The sequence below is a fragment of the Erpetoichthys calabaricus genome, chromosome 8 (genome assembly GCF_900747795.2).
Source record: "Erpetoichthys calabaricus chromosome 8, fErpCal1.3, whole genome shotgun sequence".
Taxonomy (NCBI): Eukaryota; Metazoa; Chordata; class Cladistia; order Polypteriformes; family Polypteridae; genus Erpetoichthys; species Erpetoichthys calabaricus.
In genome coordinates, this window is record NC_041401.2 from 174,355,824 (window position 1) to 174,381,094 (window position 25,271).

The 25,271-nt window shown below is 41.4% G+C and overlaps 1 protein-coding gene across 7 annotated transcripts in view; it reads right to left on the reverse strand.

The window, feature by feature from the left end:
* ttll10 (tubulin tyrosine ligase-like family, member 10) overlaps positions 1-25,271 on the reverse strand; it is a 328,948-nt gene that overhangs the window by 67,289 nt on the left and 236,388 nt on the right. For 4 of the 7 annotated variants that reach the window (XM_051931444.1, XM_051931445.1, XM_051931446.1 and 1 more), the window contains 2 exons: positions 18,198-18,733; positions 15,712-15,795 (listed from right to left, as the gene is read on the reverse strand). In XM_051931444.1, coding sequence (XP_051787404.1) covers positions 15,712-15,795; positions 18,198-18,733 — 620 coding nt within the window. Of the gene's footprint in view, positions 1-15,711; positions 15,796-18,197; positions 18,734-18,820; positions 19,413-19,549; positions 19,774-25,271 lie in introns of those variants that run through there. The other 3 variants (XM_051931449.1, XM_051931443.1, XM_051931448.1) reach the window with 3 other exon arrangements.

The window sequence follows — 25,271 nt, forward strand, 5'->3', positions numbered from 1 at the left end:
TGCTCAGCCCTTATGGACAGTTCTTCTGCCACACCTGGAAGTAAATAGGTCATCAAGCACCTGGAGTAACTTCCGGGTAACGTATAAAAGGAGCCAGCAGCCACTACTCAAGTTGCCAGAGTCAGAAGGAGAGGAGGAGAAAAAGAAAAAGAAAAGAAGAAGAGCATTGTGTTGAGTCGTGCTGGGTTAATTGATTGATTGATTGATTGATTGCCCTGTGAGTTGTTTCATGTGGACAGACTGCAGTAAATGACCAAAACTAAAACACAAAAGCCTAAAGGCCACCTTGGCTAAACAGGAATCCTTGTGCCCGACCCAACCTCTTGCTGTTTTAAGTGGGAATATTTTACCAGATTCCCACAAATATGGACACACTTCTAAAATGTCAGTTGAGTTCCCCATTAAGATCATGCAGACCTGAAGCAGGGACACCACTGACGTGTGCACATAAACTTAAATTGCAAACGGAGGGCCCACACTGTGCTGCTCGAGGATCTTTTTTTTTTTTTTTTTTTTAAGTGCTCCTAATCTAATCAAACTCCACACGGGGTCTCCACAGGTGAAAATTGTGTCACTTGATCGTTATGTCAGTCGATTTTGAATCCGGCAGCCACACCGTTAAGACTGTCACGTGTTGCAGGCAGTTCACATGTCACTGCACTCTGCTCATGTGAACATGATCTTGATTGGCCATGTCAGCCTGGCAGCGATTTGATTGGACAGCTCAGACAAGAGTCGGGGTACAGCAGTGCAGATGCAGCTGGATGACTGAACACTCTCAAATTACGAAAACCACTGGCAGTTATTTAAATGTGGTGAGAGCGCGAGCCGCTCAGAGGGCTGAAGTAAAACAATAACTACAAAAGAGGAACACAAATAAACAAAAAGAAATGCTTTGTGAAATCCAGGGAATGAATGACTCAAACCGGCCACAGAGAAGCTGCAAGACAAAAAAAAAAACACAAAAATCACGTCAATGCCCTTCTCCGCCCGCTTGCTGTTTGCTCTGTAAGGAAACCTGAGGTTTTTCATTCTACTTGATGCTTAATAAAATCAAAATAATGCCAATGAACAAACTTCTAATCCTATTAGCACAGCTGCTGGCACAATAATGGGACTGGAGGTTTGGCTCACTTCTCGACATTTGTTCCTAGCCAGCTGGAAAACGAAAAAGAAAAAGAAACAAAAAGAAAAAAGACATTAAAGAGGTTTGAATAAAAAAAAAATGAAGCTGCAGTCCGGGCGAGTGAAAAGGAAACAAGAAAAAAATAAAATATATAAAAAAAATTTTGTAGGGCGTACATAAATGAATTGATTCAAACAATTTTTGAAACTTGTTTAGCATGTTGGGGAATTACACTGTTGTTGTTTTTTTAAATATATTTTATGATGAAAGTAGCTATTTTATTAATTGATTGAATTAATTAATTTATGTGCTCCCCACAATTTTATTTAGTCACATACAACCACGAAAATTGTTGTTAACGAAAAATGTATTTTTTGCTTTTTAGTGCATTTATAACTAAAGTAAATAAAATCGTTTTACTTAAAAAAAATTTTTTACATTTTATTTTCTTCTTGTTTCCTTTTCACTCGCCCGGACAACAGCTTCATTTTTTTTCTTTATCTAAACCTCTTTACTGTCTTTTTTTCTTTTTCATTTCCCAGCTGTCTATATATATTATATATATTTTATTTTTTACTTATTATTATTATTATTTTGAGTATTTTGCAAGTGATTTTTCTTTTATAATTTTTCATGAACGGGAAGCTTCTTTAAAAGTATTGCATAATATTGCAGAATTATTTGAAAACGAAAAAGAAGTATATTTTGGTTTCAATTTTTCTGTTCAGGCTCTTATGGGATTAGCGCTCGGTCATAGCGAAAAAAAAAATATCGACGACAGAATAGCGAGCTTACAGCAACACTTCCTCACCGTGATCATCAAGGCTACTGCTTCGTAAGAATAAACAAGTCAAGTTGGCACACAGATTTACTGACTCCACTCACTGCAAGAGGCAAGTGGGGGCAATCCGATGCGTCTCTCACTTGTGTGCTCCTATATTTCACTATATTCTCTGTCCGTCATCGGTGTGTGTGTATTAATTGTAATCGCATAACCATTAATTACAACAAAATTTCTTACGTAATTGCATCGGTTTTGAAGAATTACTGTATTAATCATCGATACTGAACACGTATGCAAAATCTGAAGAAAATCGCTTCGCCACAGGTGGGTTTCAAATCAGTTGCAAGATTTGACCCAGACAAATAAACAGACAGAGGAATCAAGTTAAATAAAGTGTTTAAAAAAAAGAAAAGGAATGAAAGGAGGAGGTGGCTGGGCTTTGATGGATGGCACCGGAGCACCGGTATTGACACCCAAAGGGGGTGACAAGAGAAGGGAGTTGACCCGTCAGCTCATCCTCGGCCTACGAAGCTGACCTCTGAGTATTCTGCTTTTCCACCCACATCCTCCGAGAGAAGAGCAGATTTGGTTATTCCAAATTTATGGTATACCTCAATAACATGGGGCATCTCAAAATGAAATTGAGGTATCTTCAGATATCTGCAGTGTAAAGATCTCAAATATAATTTCACGATGCCTCAAACATGAGGGTCAATCAAAATGTAAAGGCAATTTAAAATGACACAGTAACTGCAATGGAAAGAAACTGACGCAATACAACACACTTGCAATGCTTTGTGGGTAGTTGGCTCTGCTGTTAAATCTCAAATATCATTTTGAGATATGTCAACTATGAAGGTAAATCAAAAAGTAAAGGCAATTTGAAATTTACATGGTAACCACAACAGATAGGCGCTTTTCTAACAGTTTGCTCTGCTGTTAAATCTCAGATATTATTTTGAGATACGTCAAATGTGAGGGTCAATCAAAAAGTAAAGGCAATTTGAAATGACACAGTAACCGCAAACGAAAGAAGCTGACACAATACATCACATTTGCAGTGGCTTGTGGGTAGCTTGAACATACACAGCGCAGTACTCTGCCGTTAATCCAATGAAGCCAAGGTCAAGTGAACATGGATGCTCCTCTGCAGGATGGCACCATTACTGGACAACATGGCGTAATGAGATTTATCTGCTGAAATTCACTGACGGATGTTGGCTTGTGGCAGAGAAGAAAACTGTTTGGGTGTCCATCTTACACAAACTTTACAGTACCCCAGGTCATCCTGAACTATGGCAGGTGTAGATCCATAGCTAAGAGCCAAATGTGAAGACAACGTAATCCATCAGTTCTCTCTGATGAAGGCGTTCGCCAAGTTGATGGGGCTTGTGTGCGTGATGTTGATGGTCGACCATATCGAGCTTTGTCGGTTACACTTGTTCTTTCCACTTTGAACCTTTCTACCCATTTATAAACTTTTTGCTGAGTTCCTGCTGTTTTCACTTCCATACTGAGCCAACATCCTTTGCTGAATTTCAGCAGGTTTCACTCCCTCAGCCCAAAGAGATCTGACTACTGCGTGTTGTTCAACAATGGTGCAGTCCTGCGGTGAAGTGTTGGTGTTCATATGACCTTGACTGTGCTGTGCGTGTTCAAATTATCCATAAGCCATCACAAACATGTTGTATTGCGTCCACTTCTGTCTATTGTGGTTACAGCATAATTTTAATTGCCATTACATTTTGATTGACCCTCATGCTGGAGGCATCTTGAAATGCATCTGAGATCTAACAGCAGGGCAAACTACCCACAAGCCATTGCGAACGTGTTGTATTAAGTCAGCCTTTGTCTGTTGCATTACCGCTTAATGTCAAATTGCCTATACTTTTTGATTGAGCCTCACGTTTGATGTATCTCAAAATGATATCTGAGATTTAACAGCAGAGCAAACTACCCACAAGCCATTGTGAGCGTGTTGTATTACGTCAGTTTCTTTGCATTGTGGTTACCACGTAATTTCAAATTGCCTTTACTTTTTGATTTTCCTTTGTATATTTCCAACTACCTCAAAATACCTGTCGGTTCATTTCAAGATATCTTAAAAGAGCATTTCAGATATTTTCACAATGACTGCGGGTTTGTTAGGTTATCTCAAATGGACCTGAGATCTGTCAAAATCCACCGGAATTTATGTCATGATATCCCGTATTGCATTTGCATTTTAAGATATCCTGACGTAGACATACTGAATTTTCAGATATTTGTAACTGTTTTTCAGATATCTTAAATGCATTTCCAGATATCTCAAAATAACTGCCACTCCATTCCAGAGATCTAAAAAAATACCTGGCATTGTATTTGAAATCTCTCAACTACACCATCTGCACTTCAGAAGCCTGTCCAGTGTCTGGATGGGAGACCATCTAGGAAAAGGTGGTGGTGCAGCCATAGGGGGTCGCTTAGCCTGTGGTCTGTGTGTGCGTCCCGATGTCCAGTGCAGTGATGGAGACACAGAAGACACAAGGCAGGACAATCTTTGTTAGAAACATGCATGGAGCCCTAGAGTGGCAGAACTTTGTAGGCCTTCCATAAGGCTGGCATGCCAGCTGGCCTACAGTGTGATATGCTTTAGTGCTTCAGTATGGCACGTGGTAGCCGATGCAGGGTGACATCCCCTTCAGACACTCTGGATCCCAATTTGGTGAGTGCAGTTTTGCTTTAAATGCGTACTGACAGCATGTTGTGAGCGGTGGCACACACTCGTGGCTGTCAGGAACTCGTGCGTGTGCCAATTAACATACAATGGGCTCGTTTTAATTAGACCCACCTGGCCTGTGTAGCCTGAAACGCTGGCGTCCACCTGTTTGGCGACTCCTAAATGCTCCAACGTGAACTGCTAATTATGTAACAAAAGCAGCACCAGAATTACACGCATTGGTTGTCATGGAAATCTCTGAGCTGACAAGTAAATTACAGAGCAACACGGGGGGCTAATAGTGCTGACAGGGAACCAACAGCAAAAAAGAGGAAAGTCCCCGCCTTGCACCCGCAGTGGCGGCACACGAGATTCCACACCACTGACTCACTTGTCACCGAAGTGGCTTCTGTCAGCACCTTAAAGGCCCACAGCTCAGTAATAAAAAATTAAGCTGTGCTCAGGCATGGCAATGCAATACACAAAACCTGCCCTCCGAGTCGAAGTGTCCTGTCTGAGGACCACCGCAAAGCTATAGCAATGCAAAACATGAGACCTGCCCACCGAGTCGAGGTGTCCTGTCTGAGGAACACCACTTAGACATGGCAAAGCAATACACAAAACCTGCCCCCTGATTCGTGGTGTCCTGTCTGAGGACCACCACTTAGACATGGCAAAGCAATACACAAAACCTGCCCACCGAGTCAAGGTGTCCTGTCTGAGGACCACCGCAAAGCTATAGCAATGCAAAACATGAGACCTGCCCCCCGAGTCATGGTGTCCTGTCTGAGGACCACCACTTAGACATGGCAAAGCAATACACAAAACCTGCCCTCCGAGTCGAGGTGTCCTGTCTGAGGACCACCACTTAGACATGGCAATGCAAAACACATAATCTGCCCTCTGAGTCAAGGTGTCCTCTCTGAGGACCACCACTTAGTTATGGCAATGCAACACACAAAAACTGCCCTCTAAGCTGAGGTGTCCCATCTGAGGACCACCACTCAGCTATAGCAATACAAAACATGAAACCTGCCCTCTGAGTCGAGGTGTCCTGTCTGAGGACCACCATTTAGTCATGGCATTGCAACACACAAAACATGCCCTCCAAGTCAAGGTGTCCTATCTGAAGACCACCACCTGAGGACACCACACACCCAGTACATCAGTAAGACAACTCAGGCCATTGGAGCTCCACAAAGTAGTATTAGCTGGAGGGTCTTCAAGAAGAGCGAAACTCTGCAATGACTACGTCAATGTCACTTGTCTCTTCAGGTTGGGATGAACTACACAGTAATACCGTAACAATCAGAACATTCTGACACCCACTGAATCACGAGGCCCGAGCTATCCCAACAGCACTTAATGCAAGGCAGGAAACAATGACGGGCCAGGCGCTAGTTCTTCATAGACTCCATTATACCTGACAATTAGAAGCTAAAGCTGACATTTTCAAACCTGCTTACTCCAGTTCAGGGTCACAGGTCTAAGCATCTACAAGCAGCACCAGAGGCAAACTTCCAGACGGTGTTCACAAGCCATTAAGGTGGCTAACAGAATGTCAGGTTATATCGCGCCCTGATGTGTGGAGTACAAGTCCATGGAGGTGCTGCTCAAACTTTATAACACACTGGTGAGGCCTCATTTGGACTCCTGTGGGCAGTTTTGGTCTCCAGCCTACAAAAAAAGGACATAGCAGCACTAGAAGAGGTCCAGAGAAGAGCAACTACGCTGATTACAGGGCTACAGGGGATGAATTAGGAGGAAAGATTAAAATAGCTGAGCCTTTACAGTTTAAGCAAAAGAAGATCAAGAGCAGACATGACTGAAGTGTTTAAAATTATGAAGGAAATTAGTCCAGTGGATTGAGACAGTTATTTTAAAATTGGGGACACAGTTGGAAACTTAAGATTAAGGGTAAATTTCACACAAACATTAGGAAGTTTTTCTTTACACAAAGAACGATAGACACTTGGAATAAGCGACCAAGTAGTGTGGTAGACAGTAAGACTTTAGGGATTTTCAAAATTCAACTTGATGTTTATTTAGAAAAAATAAGTGGATAGGACTGGTGAGCTTTGCTGGGCTGACTGGCCTGTTCTCATCTCGATTGTTCTAACGTTCTAATTTTTGATCCTGAGAACTATTTTAATAAAGAAAGCACTGACGTCCAAAGAATTTATGGTAACACGTTAGTTTAGGTACAACCCGTGATGTATCTGTTAGCCAGATTCTGTTATAAATGACGTTAATAAAGAGTTCTTTTTGCTGTAATAACACTTACAGAGAATGGTTCAAGTGGTTATTCATCTCGGTGCAGTGTCTCCGACTGAAATTACTTCCTTTCAGAATGGTCTGACACGGCTTAAGTGGGTCATAAAATGTCTGTCAACATTGGATACTTCAGTATAAGGCTTGGAAATCCTTAATTAAGGCTTACCTCCCTCATGAGGAGAAGACAGCATTCAAATCTGGTGACAAAGAGGCTCTGAAAGGTGTGCGGCGAGTGCTGAAGGCAAAGCTGAGTGAAGGGGAGGAAGCTTAACAGAGCTAAAATAGAAAACCAACTCCCTCCGAATAGAATGGAGGACGTTTGGAATGCATTGGGGAAAAATACTGCACTCAAGCGATCCAGGGCTCAGATGTTAGAAGGGAATGTTGACAAGGCAGATGCCCTAAAACCATTTTTGTAATAGATTTTTCCTCTTTCTACTACCACCACCTTCTCCCAGTAAGCAGTGCCCACACATCCTTCCTACTACGCCAACAACTTCTACCATATCAACTGATGTAGCCAGAGACAAGTTCATCATCCACAATAAAAAAAAACGTCACACTGGCTCCATTCCATCTGAACTGGTGTGGTGCTGAGGTGTCACCTGTTGCACGGTCCTAATCTGGGATCCTGAGTTGGTTTGTTACGTGGTGGGTGCAGCAGTGCGCTGTATCAGCGTGTGCTCCTAACCTCTAAAAAGTTCTGCTGCTGCTGTGGAAGTCATCCTGCAGTGTTCAAGTTCAAAGAAGACAGCCAACGACTACAGACAAATGGCACTTATGTCCCTCATCCCTTTAAGATGCTGCTCCTGGACTGTGGACGGAGTGGTGGTTCTGAGGCTGGGGATCTGCACTGGCATTCGGAAAGGTTGTTGGTTCAAATCCCATAAACACCAGAATTGACTCTACGTGTTGGGCCCTTGAGTAAGGCCCTTAACCTGTGATTGCTCCGTCCTGGGTATGATGTTAATCTGCAACCAGCCCTGCAACCAGGCTCTCCAGCCTGCAGGGAAAACTTGGGCGTTGGTGGCAGCCACCATAAAAAAACCTCACAGTATTCCATTCCATTTTATGGCTGCACTAGGGTCCTAATCTGGGATCCTGAGGTGGTTTGTCATGGGGTGGGTGTGGCAACGTGCTGTATCAGTGCAGGCTCCTACAAGTCCTCTTGTGTTAGACCACCAGGACTCACAGCAGTCTGCCTTTCAGACAAATATTGGAGTCGATGATCCAATTTTCCATCTCCTCCACTTTGCATATTCCCATCTGGACAAAGCTGGCAGTTCTGTTTTTTTTATTTCTGCAGTGCTTTCAGTACCATCTAGGGTGACCTTAGAGATATGAAGGTGGATGAGCCAATGGTGTCTTGAAAAACTGACAATTCGTCGGGCAGACCTCAGTTTATGGGGCTCAAGGACTGTGTGAGCAACTCTCCCATCCCATCACCTTTCCTCTTCACCCTGTACATTCCTCTGACAAAGGGGGTGTGACAGAGTATAGAGAACTCTTGAGATTTGTTAGCAACCAGGGCTTGAAGTGGGCCGGTGTATCAGCTTTTATACTATTTTTTGGAGCAGTGTACCAGCCGTCACTTGCAATTGGTTATGTACCATCACCTATCGCTTGGAGCTTCAAAGGGGACAACCTTCTGATTCAATGTATGTATATGATCACCATCAGGTCTTAAAGAGGGGACAGCTTCTGTTGAAGCAGGTTGACACGGCACGGCTCACTTGGCCCCACAGAGACGACGCTTGGAGTCTTCTGACAGGCCACAGAATTGAGATTTATTGTATGACATATAGACTCAGTTCCAATTATTTACAACCCAAGAGTTTACATTCTCTTCTTATCAAGGGGCCCATCTCTGCTCAACTCTCCTGCACATCCACACTTTTAACTTGGGAGATAATGGTGCTGTGGCTTACAGCATAATAAAAATATATATAAGCATGGGCCTTTTAACTCCTAACTCTCACATCTTAATACTTAATCTATATACTGTATATAAAAGTCAATGTAAGTGTGTGTGTGTATGTATGTTTCAGCATCACTTCCGAACGGCTGGAGCAATTTTCACGAAACTTGGTACACGTTTCTCATTGGTCGACTAAAAATACTGTAGGGTGAAATCAACCCTAACCCACCCCCTTCTGGGTAGGGTGGGGGGGGGGGGGGGGGTGATCTTGCAGTCTTGTATGCATGTTATCATCTAGTTGATACTCGGAACGACCACCAGAGGGCGAACTGGAGGTGACTGCCAGCATTCTTTATGTTTTAGCACCACTGCGCCCGTCGGTTTTGAAATTAAACAGAGTTGGCTGGTTCCGAGCTTCAACTGGATGATGACATACATACAAGACCGCAAGACAAGCACATTAGTGAGTCTTCATTGTTTGTTAATTTATTTTTATTTTTAAAGTTGTATTTTTTTAATTAAAGTTTTCTCAAACAATAAAAAAAAAAAACACTTTATTTTCCTCCTGGACAACGCTGGGTATTTCAGCTAGTAAAATATAGTGTCTATAATACTTTTCTAAAACATAGAAATGACCAATTATATGAATATATTTTTCTATATTTTCCAACCTCAATATAATATCGTGTATCAGGATGATTGAAACTGTAAGGGGAAGCTCGATTAAGAAATTGTGCATAGCAGGAGGACCAGGAGGAGTACCAAGAGAGTACCGTCACTTATGGGTTTCATCCTCAGGCACCGTCTACAATTGGCCAAACCAAGAAACTGCTTATCGACTTTCAACGCACCGCACGGCCTCTACGCCCGGTCACTGCTCAGGGAGTGATCATGATACAAAGACTTGGGGGTCCACATCAGTGACAGGCTGGCCTGATCTCACATCACAGAGGAACTGAAGAACAAAGGGTAGAGCAGACTCTCTTTTTAGGCGACTGACGTGGGTAGTGACATCCTTCACATCTTCTACAACTCTGCAATGGGCTTTATAAGGCCTCACTGTGACTGGGACTGCACTTTTCTAGTTTTTCTTTCCTTTTAGTTATTCTGATGTGTATTTGAGGGAGGGGTGTCTGTTGTATAATAATATTCATGAATTACACTTCTACAAAAAGCCAGATTTGCCCCTGGGGATGCTATCTGTCTGTCATATTCACACATGTCACAAGCTCTTAACTGAGCTCACGGCACAGAGGTGACTGAGTCCCCACTTCACTGATGCTTTGGAAGTGTCATAAACACCAAAAGGAGCCTCTCATCACATCTTGTTAGGATGATGGTGATGAGTTAAATAGCCAACATTCCTACATGCATTCAAAACGGGCACTAAAATTAATTTTGCACTTGATTTTGCAATTATGAAATGTGGAACTCACTAAAGAGCTTTTTTTGAGGATCTACAGGGTTTTTTTTTAGGTGGTGGAAAACAAGAAATGCTGCCCCCTAAAGCCTCACTCCCACTCTTCACCCGAGTCCTTTTCCCCAGCTCATCGTCACCCGTCAGTCAAATCAATTCAATTTACGCCTCTCATTCTTATTTCAATATATTTCATACAAAATGTGACACGCTGGGTATTTCTCCACACAAAGACCCTCTAAAACGTACCATTGTGCACACTTCTAACAAAAAGCTTATCCTAGCTGGGGATATGCACACTTCCACTGATTCTTTTTTTTTTTCATTAGAGATCATGTGGATTTAATGCATGAAAAATCATCCAGAAACACAACAAATACCTTTTTTCTTATGTGATTGGCATTAATTTTCCTGGAAGCAAAACGCAATTTTTTAATTGCAATGAGAAACATGGAGTTTCACTGCAAATTCAGTTTGCATGAGTCATTTCACTCATCCCTACTTATTTCATAGCTGAATGTGACTAATAGATGCATTATGGGTAATTCCAAAACTGGAGTGTTACCAAATTAATCTTATATATTAACGTCTACATGTGGAAGTCTGTGTGTCTGTCTGTCCGGCCCGGACGTGAGAAGTGGAGTCGGGGTAAGGCCAGCACATCAGCAAAACAAATCCTCCAAAGAAAGTCCAAGTCGCTTGGCCGCAAACATCAGCAAAACTGTATCCCTATTACTTTTCCTTCCAGTGCTAATGCACAAACGATGCAAGCACGTCAGTAAAACGAAACCTCCTAGAAGAGAGACGCCCAGTGTAGTTGCTTTCAATTACCTGATATCTCCACATTTCAATTTTTTTTCTGACGATTTCAAAAGTTTCAAGGACCCCGGGCTTTTTACAGCACAGGCTTACACAGCTAGTTTTAAATAAACAGCAGTGACAATGACGCACTTGTCTAACAAGCAATAGAGAAGAAATCAGTGCCACTGAGAGCGGACATCCTGCACTCCAGCAGACAAACTAACATCAACAGGACAGACCCGCTTGCTCCTAAGCCAAACTCAAGTTGGCCACCAAAACAAAAATACAACCAGCCAAAACACATTAAAGGCCTATATTATAAAGGAAAATCTTGAGATGAGACGAGACTATTGCCAAGAGATTTTCTCAAGTCCCGCCCTCTCCTCCACCATTTCCAGTTAACGGCCCACGCCGACGGTCCTCACACCTCTCATTTGTGTGAATGCTTTTGTCAGACACAGTTCCTGTGCTCTCAGCTCTTATGAATTTTTATGTTTTCCTCACTTTTAAGTTCCCAATTAAAGAAGGCTTATGATGTCCAAATCTTACTGAAGAATTTCATCCCGAAGGGTTATCAACAGAAGAAATGAGTACACGGGCAGTCCTAGCACCGAGAAACGATGAAGTCAAATGAATTAAAGTGAAAATTGTCGATCAGTTACACGACAAATTGGTTAAAAGCGTATCAATAGACTATGCTGAAACAGTTGGTGGTGACTGTGCGGAAGATGAAAACATCAACTTACAATATCCTGTAGGATATCTACAACCATTAACACCGTCTGGTCGAATTACTGTTGAAAAAGGATGTATCGTAATGTTATTGCGTGATTTATGTCTGAGTGATGGGCTATGCAATAGGACAAGATTAGTTGTATTCAAAATTGGTTGCATGTTCTGACGTGCAAAATTTTAACAGGTGACAAGAAAGGTAATTTAGTACATCTTCAGGGGATAACATCAGACACCAAAGGAGATCTTGAAATGCCATTTGCATTAAAACGTTTACAGTTTCCCGTTAGAACAGCTTTTGCTGTGACGATTAACAAATCACAGGGACAAACATTTGAAAAAGTCAGTTTATTTATTAGAGAGAAAGAAACGATATTCAGTCACCGGCAGTTATACGTTACGTTGTGACAATGTAACTCCAAACACGGAATCAAAATTCAGTGCGATATTGACGAAAAGTTAATTCCAAATATTGTTTTTACTGAAGTTTTACAATAAAAGTGTAAGTTTAAAAAGTATTTGCATGTTAATTTCAAAGCCAAACAGAACAAAAACGTATAATACAACAAATTCCTCTAATGCAACATGAAACATAATTTTCTTTCAATTTATTATGTTTTACTGTTTTTTACTATGGTTAATTACTCGCTGTAATGTAAAATAGTTAGTTCTATTATGCATATGTAACAATTCCCATGAAAATAATCTGTTTAAATTGTACATCATCTTCCCCATAAGTGAGCGGCAGAGTGGCGAAGTGGCTAGCGTGTAGTGCCCAAAAGGGGGTTGGCGAGTGAAGTGAGCAGAGGGCACAGACCACAGCCCATTGTGAGCTGGGGGGCTGATCACACCCCTACAGGTTAAAAAAAAAGACGCTGAAAGACTACCTTCACATTGCTCCCTTGCTTGCTTGCTGCGGCTGATCTATCACGCGATCCGCGCGGTACTTCACAGACTTAAAAGTCCAAATAGCACCTGTCAGTTTTTTGATTGATTGTTTGCCTCTCTCTCTCTGTGATTCCCTGCTCCTGACGCGCACTCCTTTGAAAAGGAAGATATGTTTGCATTCTTTTAATTGTGAGACGGAACTGTCATCTCCGCCTTGTCAAGGAGCACGTTTAAACTTTTGAAAAAGAGACATGTTTGTTTGCAGTGTTTGAATAAAGTTCCTGTCTCTACAACCTCCTGTGTTTCTGTGCAATTCTGTGACCCAAGTGTAACAATAAATTCAAACATTTTTTTATTATTAAACAATCATTAATGCACCAGGCTGAATGGACAGGCATGCCCTCATTAGGCCATGACACATGTGTGTTAGTTATTCCCCACAGGCACTATGCAATAATTATTATGATTATACATTTTTTAGTTTTTCAAGCCTGACAGGTGCTGTTTTTGTTTTTCTTTATGATTATTATGTTCATCATTAGGGTAGCAACATCACTGAGTTGTCTCTTTCAGATCTTTCTTTCTGTTGGCCAAGGGAGTTGTCATTTTGTGGAATTGCAGGACAAAATTATGTTGTTACATTTCATGTCGTCACAGTGCAGGTATTCTTATGTTCCAGTTTTGGGATAACTCTCTAAAAGAAAGAGAATTAGAGGCAGTTTTCGTAGCAAAGTTGCTGGGTTTGCCAGCGATCCTGCTTAAAAAATTTTTCCCTGAAAGTTCACAGTGTGGCTGGCTTAGGCATTTTCCCAGTGCCCCATGATGATTTGAAGAGGCCAGCATGACATCACAGAGCTGTCGCAGCCAGTGTTGGATGTGTGACCCCCGTTCCATCTTTACTAGTGCTGGTTAATGCCTCTCACCCCTCATCCCCCTCTGCCACCTCTGCACATGTTGTTAGTAGCAGCAGTAGCTGCCATGGTGGTAGCAATCTGATGGATGCGTGGAGAGACTTTCTCCAGCCTCAGTAACCTGGTCGGACACAGAATGGGATGATGAGTGACAACCGGGGGGGTGGGGGGGAACGCTGCACGTGAGTCTGTGCATACTGATGACCCCATGGAGATGTGGGTCACAATGCTGGTTTTAGGCTATGAGCTCGCACAGTATCTACTGAAAGTGTCTGAGTGGGCTGTCAGTGCTGCTGATAGGGTCAACCGGCCCACACTCATAAAAATGAACGAGTCCTGGGTCAGCATAGATTTCCACGCCCTGACTGCTTATTTACAGGACTAGATGGGACCCTTATCTGCCCCTCTCTAGTGCCCTACCTCTGGTTTTCTGTTACTAGTATGTGTACTGGATTTGCAGGAGCCAGGCCTCAGTGAATTCATGCTTCCTGTTCCTGTTGCCACTCTCTGTAAGAAATGTCACTGTTCTGACAATAATTTTACCATTTTATTCCATGGAGGCTCGGAGGCACAGTGGCTAGCACTGCTCCCGCATAGCTTAGGTCATATTTTTGGCCACAGTAAGTGGCCCCACATAGCCCTCAAGGACACATAAAAGTCCATTGCACCATTCTAATACTCTCCCATCCAATTCAGTTCCACCTTCCCCCATGGACTTCAATGCATTTCGCCAACTTCTGCTGAACCTTTTCACGGTTTCACCCAACTCAAGACGAAGAGAATTCAGCAGGGTGCACTCATCACTGGTGATTTCTTATATTCGAAGTTTCCCTCGTGATTTTGAATTTTTGGTTTCTCTTTTATAACGTTGATTCCTGATTAGCACTTTTCAACGTTTGTTGCTCTCTTTCTTGTGTACTGTCTTTGCCTGTCCACTGTCTCATTCCTGCTTACCATCCTTAACCCTGGCAATGGCTTATTTTTCAAACAGAATCCTTACAATAGCATTCTTAAACACCCAAAATCTGTTTCAGGGCTGTAGGAGCCTATACCAGCATCACAGGGCACAGAGCAGGAAGCAGTCCAGGGTGAGGCACCAGTCTATCTCAGGGCCCAGGTATGCAGACGGCCTCAGCCATACGCACCCTGGGGTCAATTTGGTCTCACCTGGTAACCAAGCCGTAATCTGCAAACTTCACCTGAACAATGACTGAACCCAGGATACTGGACAAGTGAGCCAGCAGTACCAACTATGGCACTATTGTGCCACCTTAAACATTAATCATACTCACAAATGTTGTAATATTAATGATAAACATAATCAACATGTTTTAAAAATGCTAAACATTTAATTAGATTGAATAATAATATCAATATTGACAGCAAATGAATATTAATAATAAATTATATTAAAATGCCAGTACTACTGTATTCAACACAATTTAAACAGTACTCAGAATCAATTATATTTAAAAATTAATTATTATCAATTAAATCCATATATAATTTTTATATTAATCACAATCCATATTAATCGATAAACTGTGCACACTAGGAAAGAGGCTTCCAGAGTCACAGGCACCATGACACTGACACGGGATAGGCATGAGCCTCACACAAGACCTCCAGGAATGAGAGTTAGCCACACTGGAAGAAGGGGAGGCACTGCCCTTGCCAATGTAGGAATGCATGGGCTGCTAGACGGGGACAGCAAGCCCAAGTTATGTGCTGGGAACCCAAGAAGCAACAGGTGGAGTCACCAGCACAAGAAAAACAAAATTACAGCCTGGGACAATAAGTTGATAATCCTGCAGGCTATACCACTTGTGGAAGGACCACAAAACAGAGACAGTCAAATGTCTGGGGAAACACTGATGTTTTGGTGTATTGTGTAGTGAACTAATCCTTGTGGCCCTCTTCTTTATCTCTGCAGGTCCCCTCAGGGACAAATTCCCTACATTGTACCAATCAAATGGTGGCCTCGTCCCCAGAAACCTCTTTCTAGCTGGCACCTCTGTTAAGAGCATTACACATTGTACAAAATGCCGGCAGCATGGACCATAAAGGCAGAAGCCAACAATGGGTGGGCACATCTTGCATATATAGACACTCACCCTCATACACCCACACTAGACCAACTTAGAGTTACCAGTTATCCTAACCTGTAATAGGAGGGCACCTGCAATTCAAACTCCTCTCACACACAGACTGAGTGGGCCAGCACTTGCTCCAATCAGACTGCAAATCTGCAAGGAATCAAGCAGTCAGTCTGAGTAATCTTAGCCAGAAACAAAGTTAAATGGTGAACACACCTCTAGAAATATTTCAATATGAGCATACTGCAGCAAGAGGACTAATCTGCAAACAACAAATATTGTAACAATACAGTCTGTGTTAGACTACAAACACATGCACACAGGTGTAAAATGCCAAGCTATGTTCAGACTCCAAACATACATGAAACAGTCACTTAATTAAATAATTAATAATTAATGATAATAAGGTAGCACTTTAATGTGGGATAAAGTTAATACACTAAACACTACTACGTTATTTTAATAATAATATTTAGAGATTTTGGAACTAGCAGGAAAACACAACTTCAAACACAATTAAATCCAATTATTATCGTCCACTATAGCCAATAGGTGGCACCACCAGATACATACAGGAGTCAGTGAGCAACGCCTCAGGAATCCTCCAAGTCACTAGAGGGCAAGATGTTTGCTGCGTTTTGGTCAGCTGACAGGGCAAACAAGCTGGCTGGGCTTCATATGTCCTTGTCTGTGGCGGTCTGACACAGCGGTACAGCGTCTGAGACCCGCATGGTGGCTGTTAGCTAAGGTCTGAAATTCTAGGGCTGGTGAACTTAAAATTGGGAAGTGAGTGTTTGACAAGGGTCTCACTGAAACAACGAGTTATGGACAAGTTGGATACCAACCTGCCTTCCTATCTACAGTCTATCTATCTATCTATCTATATATATATATATATATATATATATACGTATATATATATATAGAGAGAGAGAGCCTTACATATGCATTATTTTTGTTTTTTGCTGCAGAAAAATTCATTTCATCTACATTAAGTACTTTTATTTTTCCTTTAATATATTCTAGGATACTTAAAAATCAATGCCTTACTTGCCAGTTTTTTTTTCTAGGCCAGGTAAAATAAGCAATTTTAAAGGCAAGAAAGATCAAAGATAAAAACACATTAACAACTGATGATGTATTAATGTTTAAAGTACTAGTTAAAAGCAGACTAAAGGAAGTAATTACACATTATAAACTCATTAATGATGTCAGCATTTTTTTAAACCATCTGGGGTGTTTTCGGGAGATTGTGTACTGTTCATAATGGGGAATTACTCATGGACTAGTAAGTGGGAATTAACTTGATACTCATTTGTGTGGGTTATGTCTATTTTTATTTGTTTTTTTGGAATTTTATTGAATCTGTGTTTCCAACATATAATTTGTTGTCATTAGTGGATTCATTTGAACTTACGCTACTTGTTTTCACCTTTTGTATATATTAGGTTACAATAAGGTATTTTAAAATAATAATGATCTATCTATTGCTCAGTGCCTTTCATATCTATTTATCTAACTATCTATCTATCTATCTATACCACAATTACTAATATCTATCTATCTATTATGTAGTGCCTTTCATATATATCTATTTCTATTATTTAGTGCCTTTCATATCTATCTATCTATCTATCTATCTATCTATTATGTAGTGCCTTTCATATCTATCTATCTATCTATCATGCAGTGTCTTTCATATCTATCTATCTATTATATATTGCCTTTCACATCATCTATCTATCTATTATGTAGTGCCTTTCATATCCATCTATCTATCTATTATGTAGTGCCTTTCATATCTATCTATCTATTATATAGTGCCTTTCATATCATCTATCTATTATATAGTGCCTTTCATATCTATCTATCTATTTCTATTATATAGTGCCTTTCATATCCATCTATCTATTATATAGTGCCTTTCATATCTATCTATCTATCTATTATATATTGCCTTTCATATCATCTATCTATCTATTATATAGTGCCTTTCATATCTATCTATCATATAGTGCCTTTCATATCATCTATTATGTAGTGCCTTTCATAACTATCTATCAATCTATCTATCTATCTAGGAATGGTAAGTAGTATACGGTCTTCTGGGCACACAAAGTGCCCATCCAGGAACGAGTGAACTCAAGTGGCACAGTCAGACAGAGAGACTCCCACTGTGTGAAGGCACCTCTGGTTTACAGACAACAGAAGCCTATTTGAGATTTAAAATGGCAGTATTTGAATGCTGTAGAGCCATTCTGAACATGACGTGTCTTAATAAACTGCCCCCCCCCCCCGCCCCCATTAATGCCTTTGCCATTTTCAGTCCTGCCCCTGTGTGTTTGCCATTACAGTTGCCATTATGAACTCTCTGTTCTTTATTTTGCACCGTCTGTACCTACAGACAGTGTAATGTGGGAATTCTTTTTTCAGACGTTTTATGTATTTAACTGGATTTGAAAGTCACCCAGAGTGCACTCTCCCTCTTTCTCACACACACACACACACATGCACTCAAGCAAGGCCTTTGCTCTGTTACACAGCATTCCCACCTTCCTTCCCCAGAGGATGATGCTCCGTCTCCTTCCTCTCTCTCGGTGCCTTCTCCCCTCGCCTAGAGTTCCCCTCTTGGGTTTTGGATTCTCCTTTACGAGTGGCCTGAGTTCGTTTTTTCATGCCTTCCTCTTTCCTGTCTGTCTTTGGCTCCCCTACATCATCCTGGATGTCTGCCTCCACGTTGGCCTCTGCCTCGCATGCTGCCTGCTCAGGACTGTCTGAAGCACTCGGGCCCTCCCTGCCCACAGCATCTTTTGCTAAATTAGTGTCACCGCTCTTCAAAGATTTGGCATCAATAACCGTTTGACTGTGCGCATTGGATTTGGTCTCCAGCTCATTGCCCTCCGAGGGCTCCAACTTGTCTCCGTCTTGGGTGTTGTCTCCACTCCTGACACGCATAGTACTTCGGTCGGCTCCTCTGTCATTGGTGGCTGCCTCCCCTGTGGAGATTTGCTGGGACTCCTCCTGGTAGAAGATGGATTTGGGACTCAACAGGTTGCTCTGACCTCCCCACTTGTGCTCGCTACAGTGGCTGTGAGAAAAGAACAAGAGACCGTGTGAATTTTTTGTCCACAGTTTAAATACAACACCAAAAATATGCATCTAAAGTAGGAATTACCAAAACATGATGTGTTTTAAAATAATAACAATGAATGAATGTACTTGATGCTGTGCCATTGTCTGTATGATGTTTACTCCCCGACCTTAGTCTACAACTAGTTCACGGTATTTTCCCTTTGTTTTACATCACTTGCTATCAGTCCTTTTTAAAAAAATCAATCACATTAGCAAATCAGAAATGAAAGTCAAGACCCATTTGTAATTGGGGTCAAGATAATATTTAAAAGTAAATATTGGAAACGTTTATACATAGGAAATCATGAAATGTTCATCTAAATTCTTGGAGAAGTCAATACATATGCGGCCAGGACAGAAATGAGCTTGATCTAAAAATAAAAGCCGAGCCGCACCTGAGCGCATTCACAAGGTCTTTATTGAAATATTCCCAAGGGTTCAAGTGGTTTGATATTCCATTAATTTAAATGCCATCCATCAGTAAACACTGATGTTCCCTCAGGACTAAAAACAAGCAGTTGCCATTTCACATTTGTTAAAACCAGCCTGAAATTAAAAGCCATTGGCCCCCCAAAAAATCATCAGCAGTTAGGCACCTCCAAGTGGTCCCCAGCACCATACAGAGCGGCAAAATCAGCCAGCACACGCAACTGTATGGGCCATACACAGGAAAAATTCAATCCAAATTCAACAAGAGGAGGAAGAAATAAAAAAAAAAGAATGAAATGTCAAGAAATGGAAAACAATTAAAAGGCACAAAATGCATTCTAACCTTTGAGGTCTGCAGCAGCTATTAAAAATATGTTCCCCACAACGTGCTGAAGTTTTACTTCACTTTTGAATTTGAGGCCAGCAACTTGAGAAAAGTCAAATAAATAAATAAATACACAGTCATGGAGTGACACACTGATCGCAGAGCTTTTGCTTCCTACTGTATATGCTTGAGCACTTCGCTACCGAAATTGTTTGACCAGGATCAGCAAACACTTTCAACTGTAAACAGCCCCACGTTACCCTGACAACGGTTACCCTGACAACAGCCGCCAGTTTTACAAGGGATCTGTCACTCAAACATCGAGGAAAGTTTCTTAGCCGAGGAGTATCCACAGATATGTAGATAGATAGATAGATAGATAGATAGATAGATAGATAGATAGATAGATAGATAGATAGATAGATAGATAGATAGATAGATAGATAGATAGATAGATAGATAGATAGATAGATAGATAGATAGATAAGGCACTACATAATAAAAAGGCAAACATGAAAGGTAATATATGTCAGATATATAAATATACAGGAAAGCACTATATAATAGAGAGGCATGAAATGCACTATATAATAGATATGTAAGGCAGTATATGTTAGAAAAATAGACATGAAGTTTACGATAGATAGATAGATAGATAGATAGATAGATAGATAGATAGATAGATAGATAGATAGATAGATAGATAGATAGATAGATAGATAGATAGATATGGTATAGTTGGCAGGATAGCTAGATAGACATGAAAGGCACTATGTAATAGACGTCACTATATCAGATGTCCTAGCTCTGCACTTTTTGGTTACACACATGTGGTAGGTGAGCAGAGCTCTATGGCTGGCAGCTCGTGCTGAAGCTCCAGATGGCCTCCATGCTGCTGTCAGGGAAACCCAGAGATAGGATGTCACACCAACACGTAAAGTGACCTGTGCTTTCAGCCAGGTGTCAGTTCCCACAGCTAAGCATGCACTAGAGACTGCCAGGCAGAGCACGGCCCTTTTGTTACCTGTGCTTTTTCTTTTCATTCAAATTACCGGGGGGTACAAAGACAATCCACTGCCCTAAGCAGCCCTACTGGACATTCCAGCCATTTGCCATCGTCCTTCCAGCTGTTCTCTGGCCAGGCTGATCTCTTCAGCCATTAGAGTTTGTGCCACATTACACTTCACCTCATTCATTCTTCTTAGTCCATCATGTTACAAACAAAACATCCTTCTCCACGTTCCTGTTACTCACCTTATGCCTCTGCCCGTCTTTAAATTTGACTCCGGTTTGGAAGTTTGCTTTGAGCTTTAGGATGCATGGATTTTATCAGTGACACGGTAAAAAAAAGTAGACAGCACGAAGGCCCTGTGTAAAGGCACAAAGTTACAAATTGTCCCATTCAAAAACAACAGGTTAGCCATAAACCTCAGGAGAAGACGCGTTCAGTCGGCACACGTGTCTGAGGGCACCGAGTACACATCCATGACCGGGAAGGCCAGGGGGAACAGGGCAGCTTAGAAAAATCCATCGGGAGTCTTCCAGGCAGGCACAGATTTAGCATATTTTCATGCCTAAAGGTGAATCATCTCCCAATTCTTCTTTAACGGGATACGATTCCAGCGGTGATCAAAATTCATTCAGGTCAGGTCATTAGTGCACTTTGTCAAGGTGGCTTTTTTGAGATCCAAACTATGTAAAGTATCAACAAAGGTTGTAAGTCTGCACACTTCCAGGTCTGTCCAAGGTCTTTGATTTTAAGGTCCCATGGTGTTCATCTGCCTTTTTCCAGATTTGCTCCAATTTGTGTTGACTGCGCTTGAAGCAGACTATGGCTTGGTTCATTTTTCTTTTAATTAGGACATCATCCCACATTTGGTTCATGTGAGTTGGTTCTGCCCTGTCTACATTTTCCTAAGGGCCTCCATTTGGTCCTTTCTCACTGCATAGTCATCACAGTTGAGAAGATGAACATCATACTCCTTTTTAAAGAATTAAGTACTAAAAGAAGCACCGCTCATGAGGTGCACTTCACTGAGTCAGGGCAGCTCCACTCTAGTCTCCTCAGACCTGATTGCTAATGTCTAGCTGGAGCTTACTGAGAACATCTCATCTTATAGCCAAAGATCCCGCGTTAGCTGCCTGAGGTTTGGCTTGAGCTTTCAAGATGATCGCGTGTTAACTGGCACACAGGTTTGGGGCATTTCCAAATAAATCAAATTTTCTAAAAAATTCTGCTCCCTTTCTGGATGCTCCTGTGGTGAATTCTACTCAAAGTCATTCTCAGACCCACCTGAGCTGGGGTTCACACATAGAACATTGGAAATGCCTTTCAATATGACAGCCACAGAAAGTCAGCAGTGAAAACACTGCCCACCAGCAGTGCCAGTGCCAGGTTATTGTGTGCCCTAGGCCAAGCTTACTTGTTTGGTGGCTAACCCATGTGGCTGGGATTTCCCCCACCCTTATGATCTGTGTCCTAGGCCAATGCCTAATTCACCTTAATGATGGCACCAGCCCTGCCCACCAGATCCGCCAAGGGGGTCTTCTGACTAAAGTTCAGCTTTTCTCACAGGATTTTCGCAGCCTTTTTTCTTTTCTTTTTTTTTTTTAACATGGCAATGCTTAAATAACTGGTAGCAGCATACCCAGTGCTATTCAACAACAGCATAAGGGCGTCAGAGACCCAATGAAAAGGAACAAGGCATGGAGAAGGACCACCGCACAGCCTAACATGGAGAAAGGGCAGCAGATGAAGTTGATAAAGTCATCACAGTTAACAACTCAGCCAGCCTACTGAAGAATTCTGGTGAGGCCATTGTGCTTATTAAACATTCTGAGCTGGACTGGCCAGGTGCAGGTGTTGTTCCTGCTTTGTGCCCCATGATTGGTGGGATTGTTGTCACGTGACCCTGCACTAGAAAAGCTGGATATGATAGGATATTACAGAAGGTACATTTTTGGTACGGGGTGGGGGGTGGGGTTCAAGCTAAAGTTAGAAAACGGGATTTTATCAGAAAATAGAACAAAACTGATCATGTCGATTCTCAGTGTAGTCTCCACCCTTCTCAATGCACTTGTGCCACCTGCCTGGCAGTGCCAGCAGAATAGAAGGTTTTGTCTTGTCAGATTTCAAACAAGGTGAGGTTTTGCATTTTGATTTTCATCTGACAGAATGCAGGTGCCAGGAATTCCAGACTCGGCCTCACCACTGTGGCCTTAGCCAAATGATTGGTGCTTTGGCTCCAAAGTCAGGGATCAGAGCAGACAAATTGCAGCGGAAAAATGCAAAGTGCGTTCATGAAGTGTGGCTTCCACTCACGTGACATCTCCTTACTGGGCTGGCACCTTTAATCCTGGGACAACTTACTTGATTTGTGATACAATTTTTGCTTTACAATTGGAGCACAGGGAGGTCACATGATTTGAACCCACAGCCTCAGGAGTTGAAGTCCAAAGCCTTAATCACTACACCATAATGCCTGACTGCCTGCCATTGTGATATTTAGCCCTAATGTAGATGAAGAATTAAAACAACTGAAAAGTAGTTGTATGTGAAGGTGCTCTGCTGCTTCATCACCTTAGAGGACCAAGACCCCTGAAGCTTACACACTCCCAGCAGCCTCCGCCAGACTGTATACCAGGTGAACAATCCCATTCTGCACCCATACCAGGCTGATTTCTGCTTGTCTGGGTGGTCTCTGGTGCTCCAGGATCTTGAATTGGTTTAGGCAGATTCAGCAATGGAAGGACTTTTATATGCTTTTATAGCATTTGGGGGGCAGTTTTGGGGCACCACAGGTCTGTCCAGGATGAATTGGTGACATGCTCCATCTCAGGGCTGGGCACACTGGAAGCTGTTGTGGATAAATGGATGGTGGCAAAATTGGATGCCATCATGAAAAATCCCCTTCATCCTCTCCAGGGGGCGCTCTCTTGGTGCACTTTTAGCCTCAGGTTCATTCCACCACGGTGTGCTAAGAAGTGCATCTGGGGGTCTTTTGTGCCCACAGCTATCAGGCAACTCAATGCTTCCTCCCAACGTACTCTTAAAAGTTTATTTTAAAATACCTACATAGTATACCTGTATGTATTTATCGATTGATTAATTGAATGGCTGTATTATTTGTCCCGTGAGTCTGTTTTTTTATGTTTTGCTGCTCTATGCATCTGAATTTCCCCTTGGGATTAATAAAGTTTATCTAATCTAATAAACAGATCTATTGAGAATGCACTGAACAACACATTGTTGCACTTGCTGAAATAATCTGAATGTCCCAAATATTAGGTGACATATGATAGGCAGTCGTAGAATAACTGAACTGAGTTAAATGACATTGCTGGGGTGAGAAAATGGAAGGGTTAAAAGGTAGAAAGTCATTTAATATCAGCATGCATGATAATTCTCAAACACAATAGATTTAGAACATAACTGTCACTAATACTGGAAACCTTCTTTACATACAACATTCTGGGGTCTCCTTTCTGTTGGCCCAATCAGCAGAAGTACGTCCAGAGACAATACGACCCCATCGAGGACAGCTTCAGGCCCTGGCGAGAATCTCTGAATGATGAAAATGCCAGGGAATTGAAGAAGACTCCGATGAAGGTTTGAACCTGGGATGCTGTGTGGGGGAGGCAGCTGCGCTAAACGCTGAGCCACCATTTGACCTGTTTAACTTGAATCACAGGAGAATTACTGGTAACAATTAAAGAATAAGAAGAAGACTGAGAAGATGTTCTCTGTTTAAGGGACAATTATTAGGAGCGTGGACAGGTCTGATCTTTACTTCTAATATTATGGGATTTTATGAGGAAACACTAGAGGGTCACAGACTGTATGATATAATTTAAAGCAGCTTAATGCTCAGAATGACAAATAAGTTCTATCTATCTATCTATCTATCTATCTATCTATCTATCTATCTATCTATCTATCTATCTATCTATCTATCTATTATTTAGTGCCTTTCATATCTATCTATCTTATGTCTTTCATATCTATCTATCTATCATATAGTGCCTTTCATGTCTATCTATCTATCATATAGTGCCTTTCATATCTATCTATATATCTTATAATGTCTTTCATATCTATCTATCTAACTATTATATAGTGCCTTTCATATATATCTATCTTATAATGTCTTTCTTATCTATTTATCTATCATATAGTGCCTTTCATATCTATCTATCTATCTATCTATCTATCTATCTATCTATCTATCTATCTATCTATCTATCTATCTACAGTATCTATTAGATAGATAGATAGATAGATAGATAGATAGATAGATAGATAGATAGATAGATAGATAGATAGATAGATAGATAGATATGAAAGGCACTATCTATCTATCTATCTATCTATCTATCTATCTATCTATCTATCTATCTATCTATCTATCTATCTATCTATCTATCTATCTATCTATCTATTAGATAGTGCCTTTCATATCTGTCTATTATATAATGCCTTTCATATCTATCTATCTATCTATCTATAGCTTTTCATATGATGAAGTGGGGGTCTTCAAGTGTAGGGCAGTCCTATCTCCTTCTCTCTTCACTCTGCACACCTCAGGGTATAAATATAACAGCAGGTCATGTCACCTGCAAAAATCCACAGATGATTCTGCACTTATGGGGTGTATTGATAAGGGGGATGAGACAAAGGAGAGGAGTCGGGTGGAGAACTTTGATAGCTGTCTTCACCTTAACATCAGCAAAACCAAAGAAC